The sequence below is a fragment of the Orcinus orca genome, chromosome 10 (assembly GCF_937001465.1).
Source record: "Orcinus orca chromosome 10, mOrcOrc1.1, whole genome shotgun sequence".
NCBI lineage: Eukaryota > Metazoa > Chordata > Mammalia > Artiodactyla > Delphinidae > Orcinus > Orcinus orca.
This window is the reverse complement of record NC_064568.1, coordinates 18,893,477-18,909,592: the sequence shown is the minus strand read 5'-3', so window position 1 is coordinate 18,909,592 and position 16,116 is coordinate 18,893,477. Positions and strand designations below refer to the sequence as shown.

At 42.6% G+C, this 16,116-nt stretch overlaps 1 protein-coding gene across 3 annotated transcripts in view; it reads right to left on the bottom strand.

Moving 5' to 3' along the window:
* The window catches only part of EIF4E3 (eukaryotic translation initiation factor 4E family member 3), a 53,290-nt gene that overhangs the window by 12,758 nt on the left and 24,416 nt on the right, over window positions 1-16,116 (bottom strand). Inside the window, exons 4-7 of one of the 3 annotated variants that reach the window (XM_049715821.1) lie at window positions 14,638-14,698; window positions 11,974-12,040; window positions 8,091-8,246; window positions 1,730-3,731 (exon numbers count right to left, since the gene is read on the bottom strand). In XM_049715821.1, coding sequence (XP_049571778.1) covers window positions 3,685-3,731; window positions 8,091-8,246; window positions 11,974-12,040; window positions 14,638-14,698 — 331 coding nt within the window. In that variant the 3' untranslated portion in view covers window positions 1,730-3,684. Of the gene's footprint in view, window positions 1-1,729; window positions 3,732-3,956; window positions 6,675-8,090; window positions 8,247-11,973; window positions 12,041-14,637; window positions 14,699-16,116 lie in introns of those variants that run through there. The other 2 variants (XM_049715820.1, XM_049715822.1) reach the window with 2 other exon arrangements.

The following is a 16,116-nucleotide window of genomic DNA, read 5'->3' as shown; positions in this document are numbered from 1 at the left end:
CGAAATGTGACAGAAACATCAATCTAGGAAAGGTGAACAGCAGACTTACATTTTTAAAGGGGAGTTTCATATTTAAAAAGAAAAAAGAATCAAACTCTAACTTTACTTCTCCCTTTGGGCACAAGATTTGCCCACTTTGATGAAATATTTCTGGTATTTCCTATATGTTAGTTTATTTCATTCCTTCTCTTCCTAACCGCTTATAGGCTCAATGAGAGCCTAAGATTTGAGATTTTTTTTTAAAGCACATCCGGAGTGCTCTATCTTTGACACATTTTTACTAGGTGTAGGAGAGCTAAACTTCTACTGGTAGTACCTCATCAAATTTTTATAAAACCACAAGAGCAACAGGCAGTGGAACCTTAAAATGATTATACAAACAGAGCTGGATACACGATGCTGCTGAGGCAGAACCGCTGGCAGGAAAGCAGCGCCACCATGTGGTCGCTCCAAACGTTGTCAGCTTTGTGTAAATACAAAAGTTGGGATCCTCTCAGAGTTGGGCATCGTGTAGCAAAATGCCCGCCTCCTGGGATAATAAGGTTACTTTCTAACACCACACTGTGACACTGCTTCAGTCACTGAGTGTGACAGGCAGAGAACGAGAGCTGCTTATAACAAGGGTATCTGATTATGTATCGGTGTATCGATGGCCAGGTTGGATCAGATATTTAGTGCGTGATCGGGGTGACATGTTTTGGTGTTAGGGGGACAGACTTGGAGTGTTCCCTGTTTAAGGAAGCCTGGACTGCGGTGTAGCCTGCAGACTTCAATGCCCAGCTCTATCACGCTGGCTAGTCCCCTGTCCTTTCACAAAGGACAATCTCTCTGTGGGTAGATTATACACTATGTCTAGTGGGCCCAATTATGTTCAAAATTTCTTTCAAGTACAAAGTCTTGTGACTACATGTATGATCTAGACATCGGCTAAATTCAAGAAAGTGGAGAAGGTCAGAGTCAAGTTAAACTCAAAGTTTACCAGAATTGTGTTTTCCTTTCCATGTTTTTTCTCCATCAACTGTATCCCTCAATTTAACAGGCACGTCATATTAAATGGACGTGTCCTCTGTAAACTACACCCTCACTTCAGAAATGCAGAAACATTGTGGGTGGGAGGAATATTAAAACGGAGTGAGCTGGCATTCAGAAAGCGCTTACAAAAGAGAACCGAAATACAGACAAGTTACTTTCAATGAGTACCATCTGTCCTTATTTAATAGGAATGACAAAGACCAGAGAGCAAGCTCTCTGGCTTCTGGATGGCTCTATGCAGAGAGTCCAGGCTACACCTGCAAAGACTTCACTGAAAGTCACCCGGATTCTACTGCAAGGACCCCCTTTACCCAGCAATGGCCGAGGGGGGGACGCCACCCTAACACTAAAGTCACGTGCCCCACAAAACATTTCCTTGTATCTCCAGAGTATTAGCTTCTTTAATCCAAAAAGGTAATGAGAGGTTTTTAAACTGATTACATCAGCTTAGTTCATACACTGTCTCTTAAGAACTAAATAGTCAATTAAAACAATTTCCAAAGCAAAATCTGACAAAATCCTCTCTTAGGGTAATTTAGATGATAGGTTTTTAACTTGGGCAAATTAAACCCTTCTCACAGCTGGTATTTTCCACAGGGTCAGAAAGAGTGGCACAAGTTCTCTGGGACAAAAAAACCTACTTTGTGTGTTAAACCATGTTTCGTGATCATAAACAATAGAAACTAGAAAACATTAATGGGAGCCTAACATGCCTATTCCTTTTATTTTTTTACTTCAAAAGGCTACATACATGCAAAAGTTGAACATGTCATCACAATGCTTTAAATAAAGTTCAAAAATAAAAATACTTCAACATCCATTTACTTGTGGAAATATATATGACAATTATAATGAAGATAAGTCAATTATATCCTTTTTTCTACTCTATCAGAAAAGTACTTATATTATAAAAAAGAATTTAAATTCATGCCCAGAATATTTTTTTTAAATCCTTGATCAATAATTTAAAAACAAGTTGGATGTTAGTACAATGTTTAAAAAAATAAAAGTTCCAGGCTTTTGAAAAATGGGTCTGATATCCTTATACCTCATTTTGAAATCACTGGAGAAACTCAAGTTTAGAAACAAAGCATTAAAAAAAAAAAAAGAAAAGCCATGATCATTGTTATTATGGTTGATGTGGTTAGTGATGCAAGTGAAGGGCACGACTTTTATAAAAAGATATTGTTTCAAATCCTTTAAAATGTTTGAATGGAGGATTTTATTTACAAACACAGGTTGCGGGCTGCAAGGAGCCCCACCTCTCTCTGCTGGTCAGTACTGCAAGAGGAATTAAAAGTCCTGGGTGCAATGAAGTTGGGATGCACCGCCCTTTTGTGAAAAGTATAAGCATGCCTTAGCTCCCCTGAGTCCAGAAAGAAAAGCCAGCAGGAGGAAGCGTCTCCAAATGGCCCTGCCTTTTTCAGGTAGACGCAGTAGGAGGCTTGGCAGAGTCGACGGAGGGAAATCAGAACATTCTGAGTGTTCCAGAGGGTGGTCATTTCCTTCTACTAAAACCGGTATTTATTTGGTAACGTAATACGATGTATCTCAACAATTCTAAAAATTAATGTGAACAGAATGCATTCAGAGTTCAACTTTGTGAATGTTCACATTCATCCTGGAAATGAGATTTAACTTCTGCTCCTAAATGAAAAAGGCAGGGGAAAGCTGCCCACACCGGAGAATGATTGATTATTGGAAACGACACACAATGTGAACGGTAAAAGGGGATCATTTAACAAAATGTGTCTGAATTCATTTGGAAAGCCCTAAGTGGGTACACACACCCAAAATTTAGAAGCAGCTTAATTCAAACACTTAAAATATCACCTCCTCTTTAGATCAGAAATTATAAGGTTTCCTATTGAGACAAACCCCTTGCTACCACTCCAAGCGCCTCCCTTTGAAAAGGCCAAATTGAAATTCTGGTTGGAAAGTATTTCCACCGAGGGTCCAAAGATCTACAGTTTGATTTATATCCTGATACTCAACTGTGGTTATAGTTTTCATGTTTGGCAACCCAACTATTCCTTTCCTTTCATCTCGGAAAAAAAAAAATTCTTAAAAAGGAAAAATAAAAGATGTGTGTGCTCTCAGTGAAAAATCAGATTAAGTAAGGTTTTTCTTTTCCCTGGGACAGAAAAAACAATGCCCAGTGCACAGTATGTAGGAATGTGTCACAACAAATAATCAAAAGACAGGTTTCACCCAGCTAGTATTCCTCCGAGGACAGTGTGGTTTTCAAAAGCAGTATTGTCACGATTATGCATATTCTCATTAACTAGGTACAGCGGAGCTACTTAAAGGGAAACCAATTTCTTGTGCCTCAATGAAAGGGGAGTATAGAAAACAATAATTAGACTGAATGAGGAGTTTAAAAGGGCAAAAAAAAAAAAAAAAAATGGAGTGAAAAGAACAGAGAATTCAGAAAGCAAAAAAAAAAGCAAGTAATGTGACGGTAAAAACCCACACAATCTCCCTCCACCCCACCTGCCACTTTGAATCCTAATTGCTCAATCTGCAAGGGCAGAAACCCACTCTAAATGGACCAGCATCGGGCTTCGGCAAGTCTTCTCTTCACTCTCCCTCCTGTTAAGACCGTTTCCAAAACCAATCAGCAAAGGACAAAGAATTCTTTACAGAGTGCAATTAGTGTTTTCCACGTCCACCTTCAAAAGCATGATGCTCTTCATGGGCTAAAGGACAGAAAAAAACAAAAAAGAAAAAAAGGAAAGAAAACTTTAAGCAAAGGATGGGGCAACCCTCCTCTAAGGCATCTCATTCAGTTTCCCCAAACGTTGGCAAGAACTCAAATACCTTTGTGTGCCAGTAACTGTTAGCTAAGGCGTGCATTTCCTGAGAAACGTAATAATGAAAATTAAAACAAGGAATAAACAAGCAATGGGCATGCTGCCTGTTCCTTCTTGCTGTGCCGGAGAGGATGAGTAATCCCAGCAAGCTGATGAAGAGGATACACTGGGCTGCCAGCAAATTCTGTAGGGAAATGCGCCCCGCAGAATGCAGTGCTGGGGAGGGGCCTCACAGAACCAAGACAGGGCCATTCACAAGCTTATCTTCAAAAATAAAACAAAACAAAAGTAAAACAAAACTGAGAACACCACCAGGAGGACAGCAATTCTCTTAGGTCCTCCCCTACCTTTAAACACCCTCTGTGGGAAATGAAGTTTCATTAAATGGATGGGTCTTTTATTTTTCCCAATCACGTTTTTTTTTTTTTTTCTTTCTTCTTTTTTTCCAGCCCTACTGTCTGGCTTGCAAAATGACTAATTAAAATTAGGAACTTCAGAATAAAAAAATGATGCTGTGAAAAATATCTTCCAAAGACTTAAATTTTTATAAAGTGGAGGTGGGAATCGGGAGACCTGTGAAATATAAAATATTTCCTCCAAGGCGAAAGGCCCAGTTTGAAAATCCACTTCCTGGACTTGGTTAAACCATCATCGTGAAGCAAGGGCAGATCCTCTTCTCTCAAATGGAAAAGTTACTGACTTGGGGCTGAAAAAGCCAAAGGCCACTCAGGATCCCCCATGCTTTGTCCACCCCCCTCCCCCCTAGGAAGGATGTCCTAGGAGGGCAGACATGGGCTGGCCCATCTCACCTCCTAAGCCCCTCCTAAGTCTGTATTTTTAAGATGGACTAAGTTCTTCAGACTAGTGTGTGGTAGGGGTGAGGCGGGGAACTGGACCATTTGCCCTTTAGGATCATCATGGTTATTCACCCAAACCTGCTCTTCACTTGGATAAAACATTGAGAGAAGCACACTTTGCAGCTCCCGGGGTTACCGCAGGTTGGCCCAATTCCCAAGGGTGGCCAGGACTCCAAGCTGACTTAATTGAACATTTCTCACATGTAGAACTTTATAAATATTTCACTTTGTATGGTTTTTTTTTTTCTTTTTAAGAAAGATTTTTAGGACAGACATCAAACAAAACGTGGCCTGCTCTTCAATGAAGTATATAGCATTGCTACTGGGTCAAGTGGGGGGGGGCACAGACCTCTTAGCGATGCTGGACCCCAAATGATACATCAAGAGATAGGAACTGTCCATGGATTTTTATTACTTCTCAGTGGGAGGGACAGTTTGGGGCAGTCATAGTTAAGACAGTGCAATCCTGATGGGTCATGGAGATGGGAACAGAACATTCAGAATCGGGAGAGTTCTGGGGAACAGGGAAAAGTTCTGTGGGCCTTGGGTTAGCCTTGGTTGAAAGGGAATATAGAAAAGGTCAAAGCCAGGAGTCAGCAAACTTTTTTCTGGAAAGGGGCAGAGGATAAACATCTTAGGCTCTGTGGGTCACAGGGTCTCTGTCTCAACTATTAACCCTACCCTTGTTACGTTAAAGCAGCCACAGATGAGATATACCCAAACAGGCATTGCTAGGTACCAATACGCTTTATATATAAATACTGAAATTTGGATTTCATACAATGTTCATATGTTACAAAGCGTAGTTCTTCTTTTGATTTTTTTCCAACCATTGAAAAATGTGGAAGCCATTCTTAGCTGCAGCCCATACAAAAACAGGTGGGAAGGGGGCAGATTTGGCTGGACAGTGTAGTTTGCCAAACTCTGCTCTAAACAATTCTCACATCAGAAGACATCTGTCATTCAGCTGCTCCGAAGAGCCCAACAGAATTTGGCGGGGGGAGGGGGGTCTCCATTCATTTAAGTTTCTCAGTCAAGTAACCAAACTGTATCTAACCCACAGATAACTTATCAACAGCCTGACCCTCAGCCACCCGCCTGGAGGCCCTGCCCAAATTCATCAGGGCTCTTTCTATGCGGGAAAATCTCCCCTGTCACGTGGCTCCTGTAACAAGACTGAGGAAGAGCGTGGAGTTGGCCATTTCTGACCTAGTTCACCCTACCACCCTACCTGTTCTTTACCTACCTACCTAACACCCTGCCTGTTCTTTATCAAGCTGTGAGTAACATTTCTGCCCAAAACCTCATTTTTCCAAATCAATTCTGCAGCACGTGGTGTATAACCCTACTGAGTAAAGGACTGCCTGCTTTATATAAAATAAAGACAATTGCTTGTTTTTTCCAATTCCAATTTTTATTTGAATAATCTTTGAATTTTTAAATGTCAGTTTATGCCCTTAAAATATGCATTTCTACTAAGACCCGCAGCCAGTTCTGCCTGACTCACGAACGTCACTGTGGCCTCCACATAAACGTAGACGCCCTAAAGGGCGCCTGATCTGGGGAGCTGCAACGTCCCCTCCTCTGTCTGGCTTTTTTCTCCCCCCACCCTCCCCCAACCCCAGCCATCACAACAACGAAGTGATGACTCATCTTTGCTTAGTCTTACCTCATTATTGCCACTGGCCTAAAAACTAGCCTAACCGCTCAGTGGCCCGATTACCTCTGTGGCCTAAACACTCCTATCATGTGTTGAGCCTGCTGCTACCCTACGTGTTAGAATTTTGAAGCAGAAGGGACCTTGGAGATCATTTAAGACCAACCTTCTCAACAGTCAGATGGGGAAGTGGAAGGAGGAGACACCGCGACTTGCTCGAGGTCACAGTGTTGAAGTGGGACAAAAGTCCAGACTGCCTGACTTGACCATTCCAAATCGCTTCTCTACTCTTTGGAGTCAAATGTGGAGAAGGTCCTAAGGAGGTAAAGAACGTGTTCGCCCCGTTCATAAATGGCGGCGAAACATACTTCCTTTTGGAGAGTTTCTGCTGGAGTGAGTCTCGTGGAGTACAAAAAAAAAAGACCCTCGGTGAACTTTCAATGAATATCTGGGCTGAAAATACAATTAATGCTCCCTATGGAGGCAAAACTGCATCTACAAATGTGCGACTTCCGCACGGCACAATCAATAAGCGCCTTCTGCAGTGCCATCCTCTGTCTCTTTTACTGAAACTTTCATTTAAAATTCAGACGCTAAGCATCTCCTGAGTATCTGCAGCAGCAGATCTGTCCCACTGCTTAAAATCTAAAGCACTGGGCCTGTGACTATATGAGTGCCTAGAGGGAGGCTTAGTCTTCATATCACAGTAAGACAATCACAAAGCAAAATCTGACTTTTTTTCTTCTCCTTTTTGACCAGGGGTTGGGAAAAGTGAAACGGTAATAGAGTATATTTCACCAATGCTAAGATGCACTCCCCACTCCGCCTCCCCACTGCACACATGAAGACCCCGGAATCAAGAACGTGCCATGGGTCAATTAGGAGCCTTGTATGTTTCTTTCTTAGTAAAATACTAAAATAATACTTATCATCAAGAGCATCTTAGAGTCAATGAAATACCGTGGTTTAAAAAAATTGGGTTACTGACTCTTGGAACAGTCTGGGGAATAGGAAATTCACCATATACGTGTAGGGCTGTCAATGCTTTGCTCTAACTCACTGTTAAAACTGTAACCCGCAGTTTGATCTACCAAACATCGGTTTAATATCACTAAGCTGTTTTCATTATGAAAAAGATGACTTTTTCAAAAGAGCACACAAAAGCAATGAACATGAATCATGATGGAAACAATGGGTCCACACACCTATTCATACTGTTAACATTTCACCACTATGCGTGCATTCTCTTCTGTGTCACAGTCATCCGTAATGAGGACGTATTAGCATTTCAGTAGAACATTCAATCTTGCCTGTGCGCAGAACGAGTTCCTCCACGGATACAGATGTTATACATTATAAATCCCTGTTTATGAAGGGATGATTGAAAATCTACCTGCCAGCTCATATAATAACTTTTTTTGTTACTGTTGCTTCGAACAGAAGGTAATTTTTTCTGAGAATGACAAGTTTGAGATCAGGTTTGAATTTTTGAAATAAAAACAGTAAGTATCTCCTTTTCTGATCCGTGTGTTTAGGCGACAACTGAAATCTCACTTCAATTTCTGAGGCTACAGTTTTTTTAAAACACCCTTAAAATGTATTTTATTGAATTATTTATTGGATTACAGAATTTCAAGCGATTCTCCCTGCACCTCATTGGCAACACGGTTTCTGTCTTTAAAAGTATGATAGAATAAGCTAGAAAGTAGTAACTGGAAATGAAGCACTTACGTTTATAAAATACGGCTTTAAAAGATATGTGGGGCAGGAGTTCATAGATCTTTTCTAAAACGGTGGCTTCCCCCACTACGGCGGCATTTACATTCCAGACTTGGACGACGTCTTCCCGGTCCCGGACACTGACACTAACTCCTATTACTTCGTCATCTGAGCGGAAGGAAGGGGGAAGAAAGAAATGAGTGATAATTTCAAGTCCGCTGGGAGCCGGTTTTCTAGCACTTATCATTTTATCTGTAAGTTGTAGAGAAGATGATCAAGACAAGGTGGCACGAGAGAACCCGTGATAAATACTGTTTCTAAGGGGGATCGTTGGACAAAAAGCAAGTTAGTGGGCAAAAGCTGCAGCAGTCGCATCACATTTATCCGGCGACTTAGGTAAACAGAGTGTCCCAGCCAAACAAATTTTCCAGACAAGTGAGTTGCCCTTCTTAACATGTTACCGAAGCTTTGGACTATTTCTTACTCTGTTTTGATAAGACTTTTTCAAGGTGCATAATGATCGGCCCCCCGAAAGCCAACTGAACTCACATGAACTTTTTCCTCGATGCTTGGCTGTCTTTGTGAGAACAGCAAGTATTTCTCCCGACTTCCCGCCAACCATTCAGAGATCTCGGGGTGGTTAGTGCTCCAGTCCCCAACATTAACTGGACCCAGACTGTGTGTTCCGAGTTGCTCATTCTGCTTTCTGTGGTTTTGCTTGCCTGCTCCTTTCTTATTAATCATCCCTGCTCTTGCCTGTTTCTCCCTAGCCGTCCCCCTTCTGGTTTGGGCATTTTAACTGTAGGCTAGAGAATCAATGACCATCTGTTAGCTCTGTGTGTAAAGTAAGTATCTTCTAAGTGTGGCCATGTCCTTAGAGCACTTCGGCAAATGGGCAGGAAAGCATTTATCTACTTTGATTAATGTAGGTCTTTTTTTTTTTTTTTTTTTTGACTAAATTCTGGATTTGGGGCTGCTCTGTAGGCATTCGAGAATGGTGGCTGGATAAGTAGGATTGTGTACTGTCCTCTGGGGCCACTTTGTGTACAGTCATTTGCAGCAAAATGACAGGAGTAAAGACTTGACTCCTGGTATACATGTTTGCAGCATATTACTGAAGTAGGGTCACCCCTCTGCCCTTGCACACTCAGCATCAACGAGTGAAATGTGAAAGATGAGCATTATCAAAGTTAGGAAATTTTGCTTTAGTTAATATGTTTTGCCTAATTTTCCTTATTTACTATAAATCTGTACATCTCAATAGCTCTGCTATCAGTTTTCCCGTGTGTCTTCTGGAGGTTACAACGTTCCAGCATTTAGATACAATTTAAATGAGGACCTGTCCAATTACTAAAGGAGTTCATCTTCAGTAAAATAATTCCTTTCTTTCCTCCGTCCTTCCCTTCTCTCCTTCATTCCCTTTTTCCCTCTCTCCCTTCTTTCCTTTGTAAATAAACTTGACTCTGGCTAAATGTGTATGACGTGACACTAAATAATTCCATGTATAGAAGTGTTTGAAAGCAGACAAAATCAGTCGAAGGTGTCAGAAGTTGGGCTTGTGGCCACCTCTGGGGGAAGGGGGGGTGTGGAGAGATTCTGGAGGCCAGTAACATTCCGTTCCTTGATCTGGGTGCCAGTTACAGGGATCTGTTTACTTTGAGAATATTAAGGTACACACGTAACAGTTTGTGTCCTTTTCTGTATACATGTCACATTTAAACAAAAATTTCCAAAAGAGTAAACAGTACCTGATCACGGCTACCCAGAGAAACTTATTATCCCCTCAAGAAATGTGTCTTATGTACGTGTTTCTTGTTTTCTCATTTATCTTCAAAGTATATTTGCTAGAGCTCAATGTTAAATTCTATGTGAACAAAAAATCATCAAGTGAAGAGGGAAGCTTTGGCATTTACCACTTTCAAGAATAGTCGTGAAGACACTAGCTCAGCCTTTCAGGAAAAGAGCAGCATTTTCCAGTCTTTTTGGTTTGCCCATTTCTACACTATTGGGCAGAGGGTACTGTAGCTTTACGGGTGCTGAAAATGCTGAACTGTCAATATTTCAGTCTCGTCTGGCTTTTGGTACCTACGCGTAACCTCCTAGCACAGCACTTTCAGAAAGGGCATGGTAAAAAGGCTGCAGCCCGTATGCAAAAGGAGATCCATCAGCAAACATGTAATATTCATAAGCAGAATCAACCGGCAAAAACGCTGATGATTTTAGGGTACTGGCAGCACAAGACGTCAGAGCTAGGAGGAGCCACTGTTTGAAGATGGGGGAAGTGAGGACCAGAGAGATGAGCTGACCTGCTGTCGTGGTGGAGCTGGGTTAATTAAGAGCGAACAGTTAATACTTAATGGTGCTCTCGTTCCAAAGTCAACCACGGAACAATAGGTCTTCTTTGCTCAATCCTGCCTATTTATTATTACTTAGACTATTTTCCCTGGTTCTGGAAACAGGAATAATTCATACAGAAAACTTCCTCTCCTGGGGATTTACTTGTTTATAATTCTACCGAAGATGCATTTTTGACTACATATTGTAAAGTTGCTACCTACCCCCTATTTAAACGGAAGGGATCTGTACTTTTAAGATAATTTCATCTTAACCCAGGTTCTGTCTTCAGTGAATAAAAAGACGTGTAAGAATTAAGGAAAACAAAAGTAGAATGATTGAAACTGTTAGTGAGGTAAATCTGAAACCTGCTTGGCACCGGCTAGGCCTATAAGGGTTCCCAAAGACAGAACCAGTTAAGACGCCTGAGGGCAAATCAGTCAATACCAAAGAGTTAAAAAAAAATGAAAGCTGAACAGGAAAAATGTGATTCTAAATGTTACCTCAGAAGCATTCAGAAGGAACTACCCAAGAAGAAAAAACAAAACTTTAAACGAGCTATTCAATTTTCCTCTCTCAGTGGTTTCACGACAAAAACAAAGCAAAATAAAAATGGGCTAAGGGATTAACAGGTACCAACTATTAGGTATAAAATAAGCTACGGGGATGTGTCGCGCAGCCTGGGGAACAGAGTCAATATTTTGTAATGACTACAGATGGAGTATAATCTTTGAAGATTGGGACTCTTTATGTTGTGTACCTGTAACTTATGGGTTTTGTACATCAGCTATACTTTAATTAAACAAACAAACAAAAAAAGCAAAATAAAACTGTATTCACAGGGCTCTCAGAAACTCACTCAGTATTTGAAAACTGAGTGAGTCTTCAAGTAAAGTCTTCAAAGTCAAGTCCTGAAGACTTTACATTTCAGCCCCAATTGTCAGATCACAGACGCTAATGGCGATTCATCCCCACCTCCCCTTTATCTCTCACTCTGAGTAGAAGGGACCAAGAGAGGGACAGGAGGAAGGGGCGAGTAATTGAGAGGGGCAGAAAGGACTGTGCCGACCTAACTACAAACTTCAGGTGACAACTAAGCCACTGGGCTCTTCTGGAAGAACTGAAACTGACGAAGGAAGCCCACCACCAGTGGTGTTAGGAGCCCAATGTCAAATTTCATTTTCTTCTGGAACATATATAAGGCTGTATGTCAATTATACTTCAATTAAAAAAAAAGAGTTTTCCTTTTTTTCTGCCTATTTATTTTAGACAGACGGTCACGGACACTATGAAGATGAGCTATAAGTGCAAAAAAATATATAGGCGTATACACATATGTATATCCACGTAATATACACATATGTAAGTATACATATGCACATACACATGTAACATGAAAACGCCACGAGCACATGGGAAAAAGCTAAGTAACTTCATAGTTACAAAAGAAGCAACTCCAAAATATGTAAAAAAGGCAAACACACAGAAACAAGGCTCAGCAAGGAACAAGCAGAAGCCAAGCACGCGCGAGCGGGGACGCCAGAGCTGAGGGTCTCATTACCTGCGACGGCACAGTCTGTGAACTGTTCCCCGATAGTCGCTAACAACAACTCTTTCCAGACTGTGGACTGGTGTGGGAAAAGAACAAAAAGCAAAGCAAAAGAAAACCAAAGAAAAGGAACACATATACATTTTTAAACAATTATCTTCAGGAGCTACCCAAGTCACAGTTTCTTTAACCTCTCACGCCCTTTCCATGCCCGTATCTGGAGCCCGCAGGCATCGCTGAATCACAGGCGTAAACACCCACGTGGTGGCACATGTTTGTACTGTTTTACACATCGCTTTGCACAGAGAGATACAAGGGATCCCAAGTCACAAACTCTGTGTCCACAAAACTGTGGGGTCCGAAGCTACAGAGCTAATCTCTAGTGCCACCTCTGATGAAGTTGAGAGCAACGTGGGGAAAATGCACTCAAACGACCTACACTTTTCCAATTTCTTTGCCTCTCACTGATTCAAAATGTATCAGCTGGTTATAAGTGAATGCTATTAGGACCATCCTTCTCTTCAAAACCCTTTCCTGCTTTTCCAGCAGTTTATAAGGTACTTCCAAGGTTACACAAGTGAAGAACACTTAAGGAAATTTCTGGTTTACTGACTACCAGAGACTTGCAGATCTCCATTCACTTGAAGGCATTTTGTTTCTGCTAAGTGACTGAACTGTGGTGTGTGTGCGTGTGCGCACACATGTGCATTTCCCTGGAAGAATCAGTGCACGCTCTAGTCCACCTCTTCCCTATGAGAAAACCTGGAGCCTCTTCTGCTGAAGACCCCCTAATGCCATCCAATCAACAGCCAGCATCCACGCACAGGTAACTGGAGGTCTCCAAGTTCTTTCCAGTTCCTCTTCCTCGAAAAGTTCTTGGTTCCGTATCTCTTCCTTGTCTTGGTTCACAGGCCCTGAACTCCACCAGAACCGGGTTTGATTCCTGACAGCCGGCTTAGAGCTGTACCCTAGGCAGGCTTATTAGCCTCTCTGAGCATCAGTTTCCTTCAGTGAACAGGGAATAATACTAGGACCGACCTCCCAGGGCTGTTGTGACCATGAAATTAGTCAACAAATGTTGCGTTCGACGGGCTCAGTACTGTGATTGCAACAACAGCACTGGAGATTTAAGATCCATTCCATAAACAGCTGTGTGTTTGCTCTGGACCAGGCGCCCACTAATGTATTAACTATAATGAGAGTACGTATTATCATGTTCTAATGAGCTGAAAGCAGCCTCACTGAATTTTTAACCAAGACCACAGCAGTCAACCATCATGGCTTTTCACTCTCAAGGAGGGTTTTCTTTTCTCTTTCCTAGACCCTCCGTCTGGTCTACCTGTCTCCCACCTAGAAACCATCCCTTCTGTTTTTTATCTGTCTCATCTGCAGTCTCTTACGCTATTAGGAACAAAGATGAGGGTGTTGAGAGGAAGTTAGGGGGAGGGGATGTGCCCTCTCCTGTTGTGAATTCAGAGGAGGCTGACCCACCGGATTCCCACCGGTCAGCAACAAAGAGAGGGCTGAGCTGCTTGGGATGAGGGCACTTGTGCAGATGTGAAAGCGTTATTATTTGCGACTGAATGTGGTCAAGTGAGCTGACAAGGAGGGAGGACAAACTTGTCTTTCAGCTACCTTTCATCCAATGCTGACGTCATGATTGTTTCTACCAGAAGTCAATGTCTACTGCAAGTAAATAAAGAACATGGCAAGGAAAAGGTGTCCTTATGGAAATTCAAAACAACTTTCTCTCCTTTCAGGGGGGCAGGAAGAGCTTCACAGGCCTTGCTTGTTTTTTTGTTTGCTCCCCTGTTTTAAAAATTATGTATGTCAAATACTAGCCAAATCTCGTAGCTATGCATCTTAACGATAGTTTGCACCTTTAACAAACAAATTGGGTCATATCTTTCGGTGTGTGCTCATCGGGAAACAATGCAAGGTCAAGCCTATGGGTCCCTGGAGATGTTTCAATCCTTTGAGCTCGTCCACGTGAAAGAAACCATGAAAAGGTGAGACTGGGGAGCATGTGTCCTTTCATCCATTTTCGAAGGCGGCTTAAGAATAGATTTGAATGCTCTTTTCAGTCGGTACAATGAATTAGAGCCCACTCCCGGGAAACCCAGGTTTCTGAAGCTTGACCACTGCCAACCAGCGGCCGAGCAGGCTGTGCCATTAACCAGGGTTTCATCAGCCCCAGAGGGAGACTGGACACAGCCTCGCATGAAACCCCAAAGGGCGGTGAGATGCAAGGCCTCCCACACATCCCCACTCTCTGTGCCAGGGTCATTCTCAGAAGTGCTTGTCGCCCCAGTGGGGAAGGGACGAGCCTTTGCTGGGAAGGATCCTGCTTCTCACTACGTAGACCCACTTCCACATGTCGGTCATGGCTGTGGAGGACATGACAGCCCTAATCAGCTTTTCTGTAAAGTTTATAGGCATGTAGCTGTTCAGAACTATATGATACAGTCACACTCTTACACCATTTCTACAGAGACCCACAATGCATTTTCAAGGTGACAGTGTAAGGCAGAAAACCCCCAAGGTCAGAATAGAACTTCTCACCCCCAGTCCCATTCTGAGTCTACCAGGCGGACTGTCTACAACGCACAAGAGGTTCATCATAAGCTGTCAACAACCCCGAACTTAGCTTCTAGAAAAGGATGAGAGCGAACCTACCGTGCTGTCCTTGGGAACTTTCATCTTCCATACGCCACCCTTTGCATTACTCTCCTCTTCCCTGGATCAAAGACCAATGTTCACAGTTACACTCATGGATTAAGTAGCTCTACATACATCTAGTTCAACAATGGATGACATTAAAAACAAAAAATAACGGAGCATTCTGCAATAAACTCTCCCCGGTTCGTTTTACTAGAAACAGAAGCAGATGAAAGAAAAAGGAAGGGGATGGAGATGGGGAGGGAAGAAGGTGGGATTCAGTGGCCAAAAGGGTAGGGAAGGTGATGGGCTACCAGGTTCTCATCCTCAAGGAGCTGGTGAGGAGAGGTTCCCTAGACCCCCTGGGGTGGACAAACTAATACAAGTGCTTCACATGTGAGAAGGCCTTTACATTTCAATGTCATGCTCTTGACATCGCCTCATCTGATTCGCATTTCAGTCTTGTGTCATAAGCCTAATAGGGGACTCAGCCCCGGCAGAGGACATCTGCTGTCTCCCTGTGTAGTAACTGCTCCCTCTTCTGGCAAGAGCGCCCCAATTTCCCTTTAAGGAGCTACTTGTCCCCTACTCTCATGCCAGACCCTTTCTGATATGGCTGATTCCATATCCTAGCTTTAAAGGTGGGCTTATGACCCAGACACTTATGACTTCGTAGTCTTTATGATTGGCCAGGGATGGAAAGGCAACCCACGCTGGGCCAATGAGAGCCTGCCCTGGCATTTTACTGGAGCTGGTGAATGCTGACACTGACAAACTTGTAGGGCTTAAGACTGGAGCTTATAAAAGCCATTTTGTCACCACAAATGGGAAAACCTGCCTGAAAATTAAGCCAAGGCAGAGAAAAGCAAAGCAAGTCTGACGGAGAGTGTCAGATTCCTAAGAAGAACTGAGCACCCAGATCTGCCTGAAATCAGCCCTACCGGTAGACTGTTTAGTTACAGAAGCCAAAAGATTCCTTTTTTTGGCTCAGTTTACGTTTCTGCCATTTGCTACCAAAGAGCTAAGATATATTCCCATTTTATTAATGAGTAAATGGCTTAGATCAGTTGAGGGACATGATGCAAGGATTTACTACTAGTTGGGACTCCAGCCTAGGCAAACTGGCTTACTGTCCTCCACCCTCAACATTACTCCAGCTATTAAAGAAGAAAGACACCTTCCCCTCAACCCTGGGCCGTGATCGGTATCATACACTTTCTATGTGGTCCACATGAGGTATGTCTGAGGTTATATGATCTTTGTTCATATAATAGATGTGGGTACCACATCTGTTCCCTCATCTCCCCTCCAGCCTATAAGCTTTTTCACTCCACTGTCCAGGTCATTATTGAACAAGTGAAAGAACAAACCCAAATGATGCCACACCCCGATACAAAGACCTGCACGGCACCTTCAGCGAGCTAATGAGGACCTATGTATTGTGAGACTGCAATGGGGTCCTCCGTGGGCGGATGCTGAGACACCTGCTCATCACTC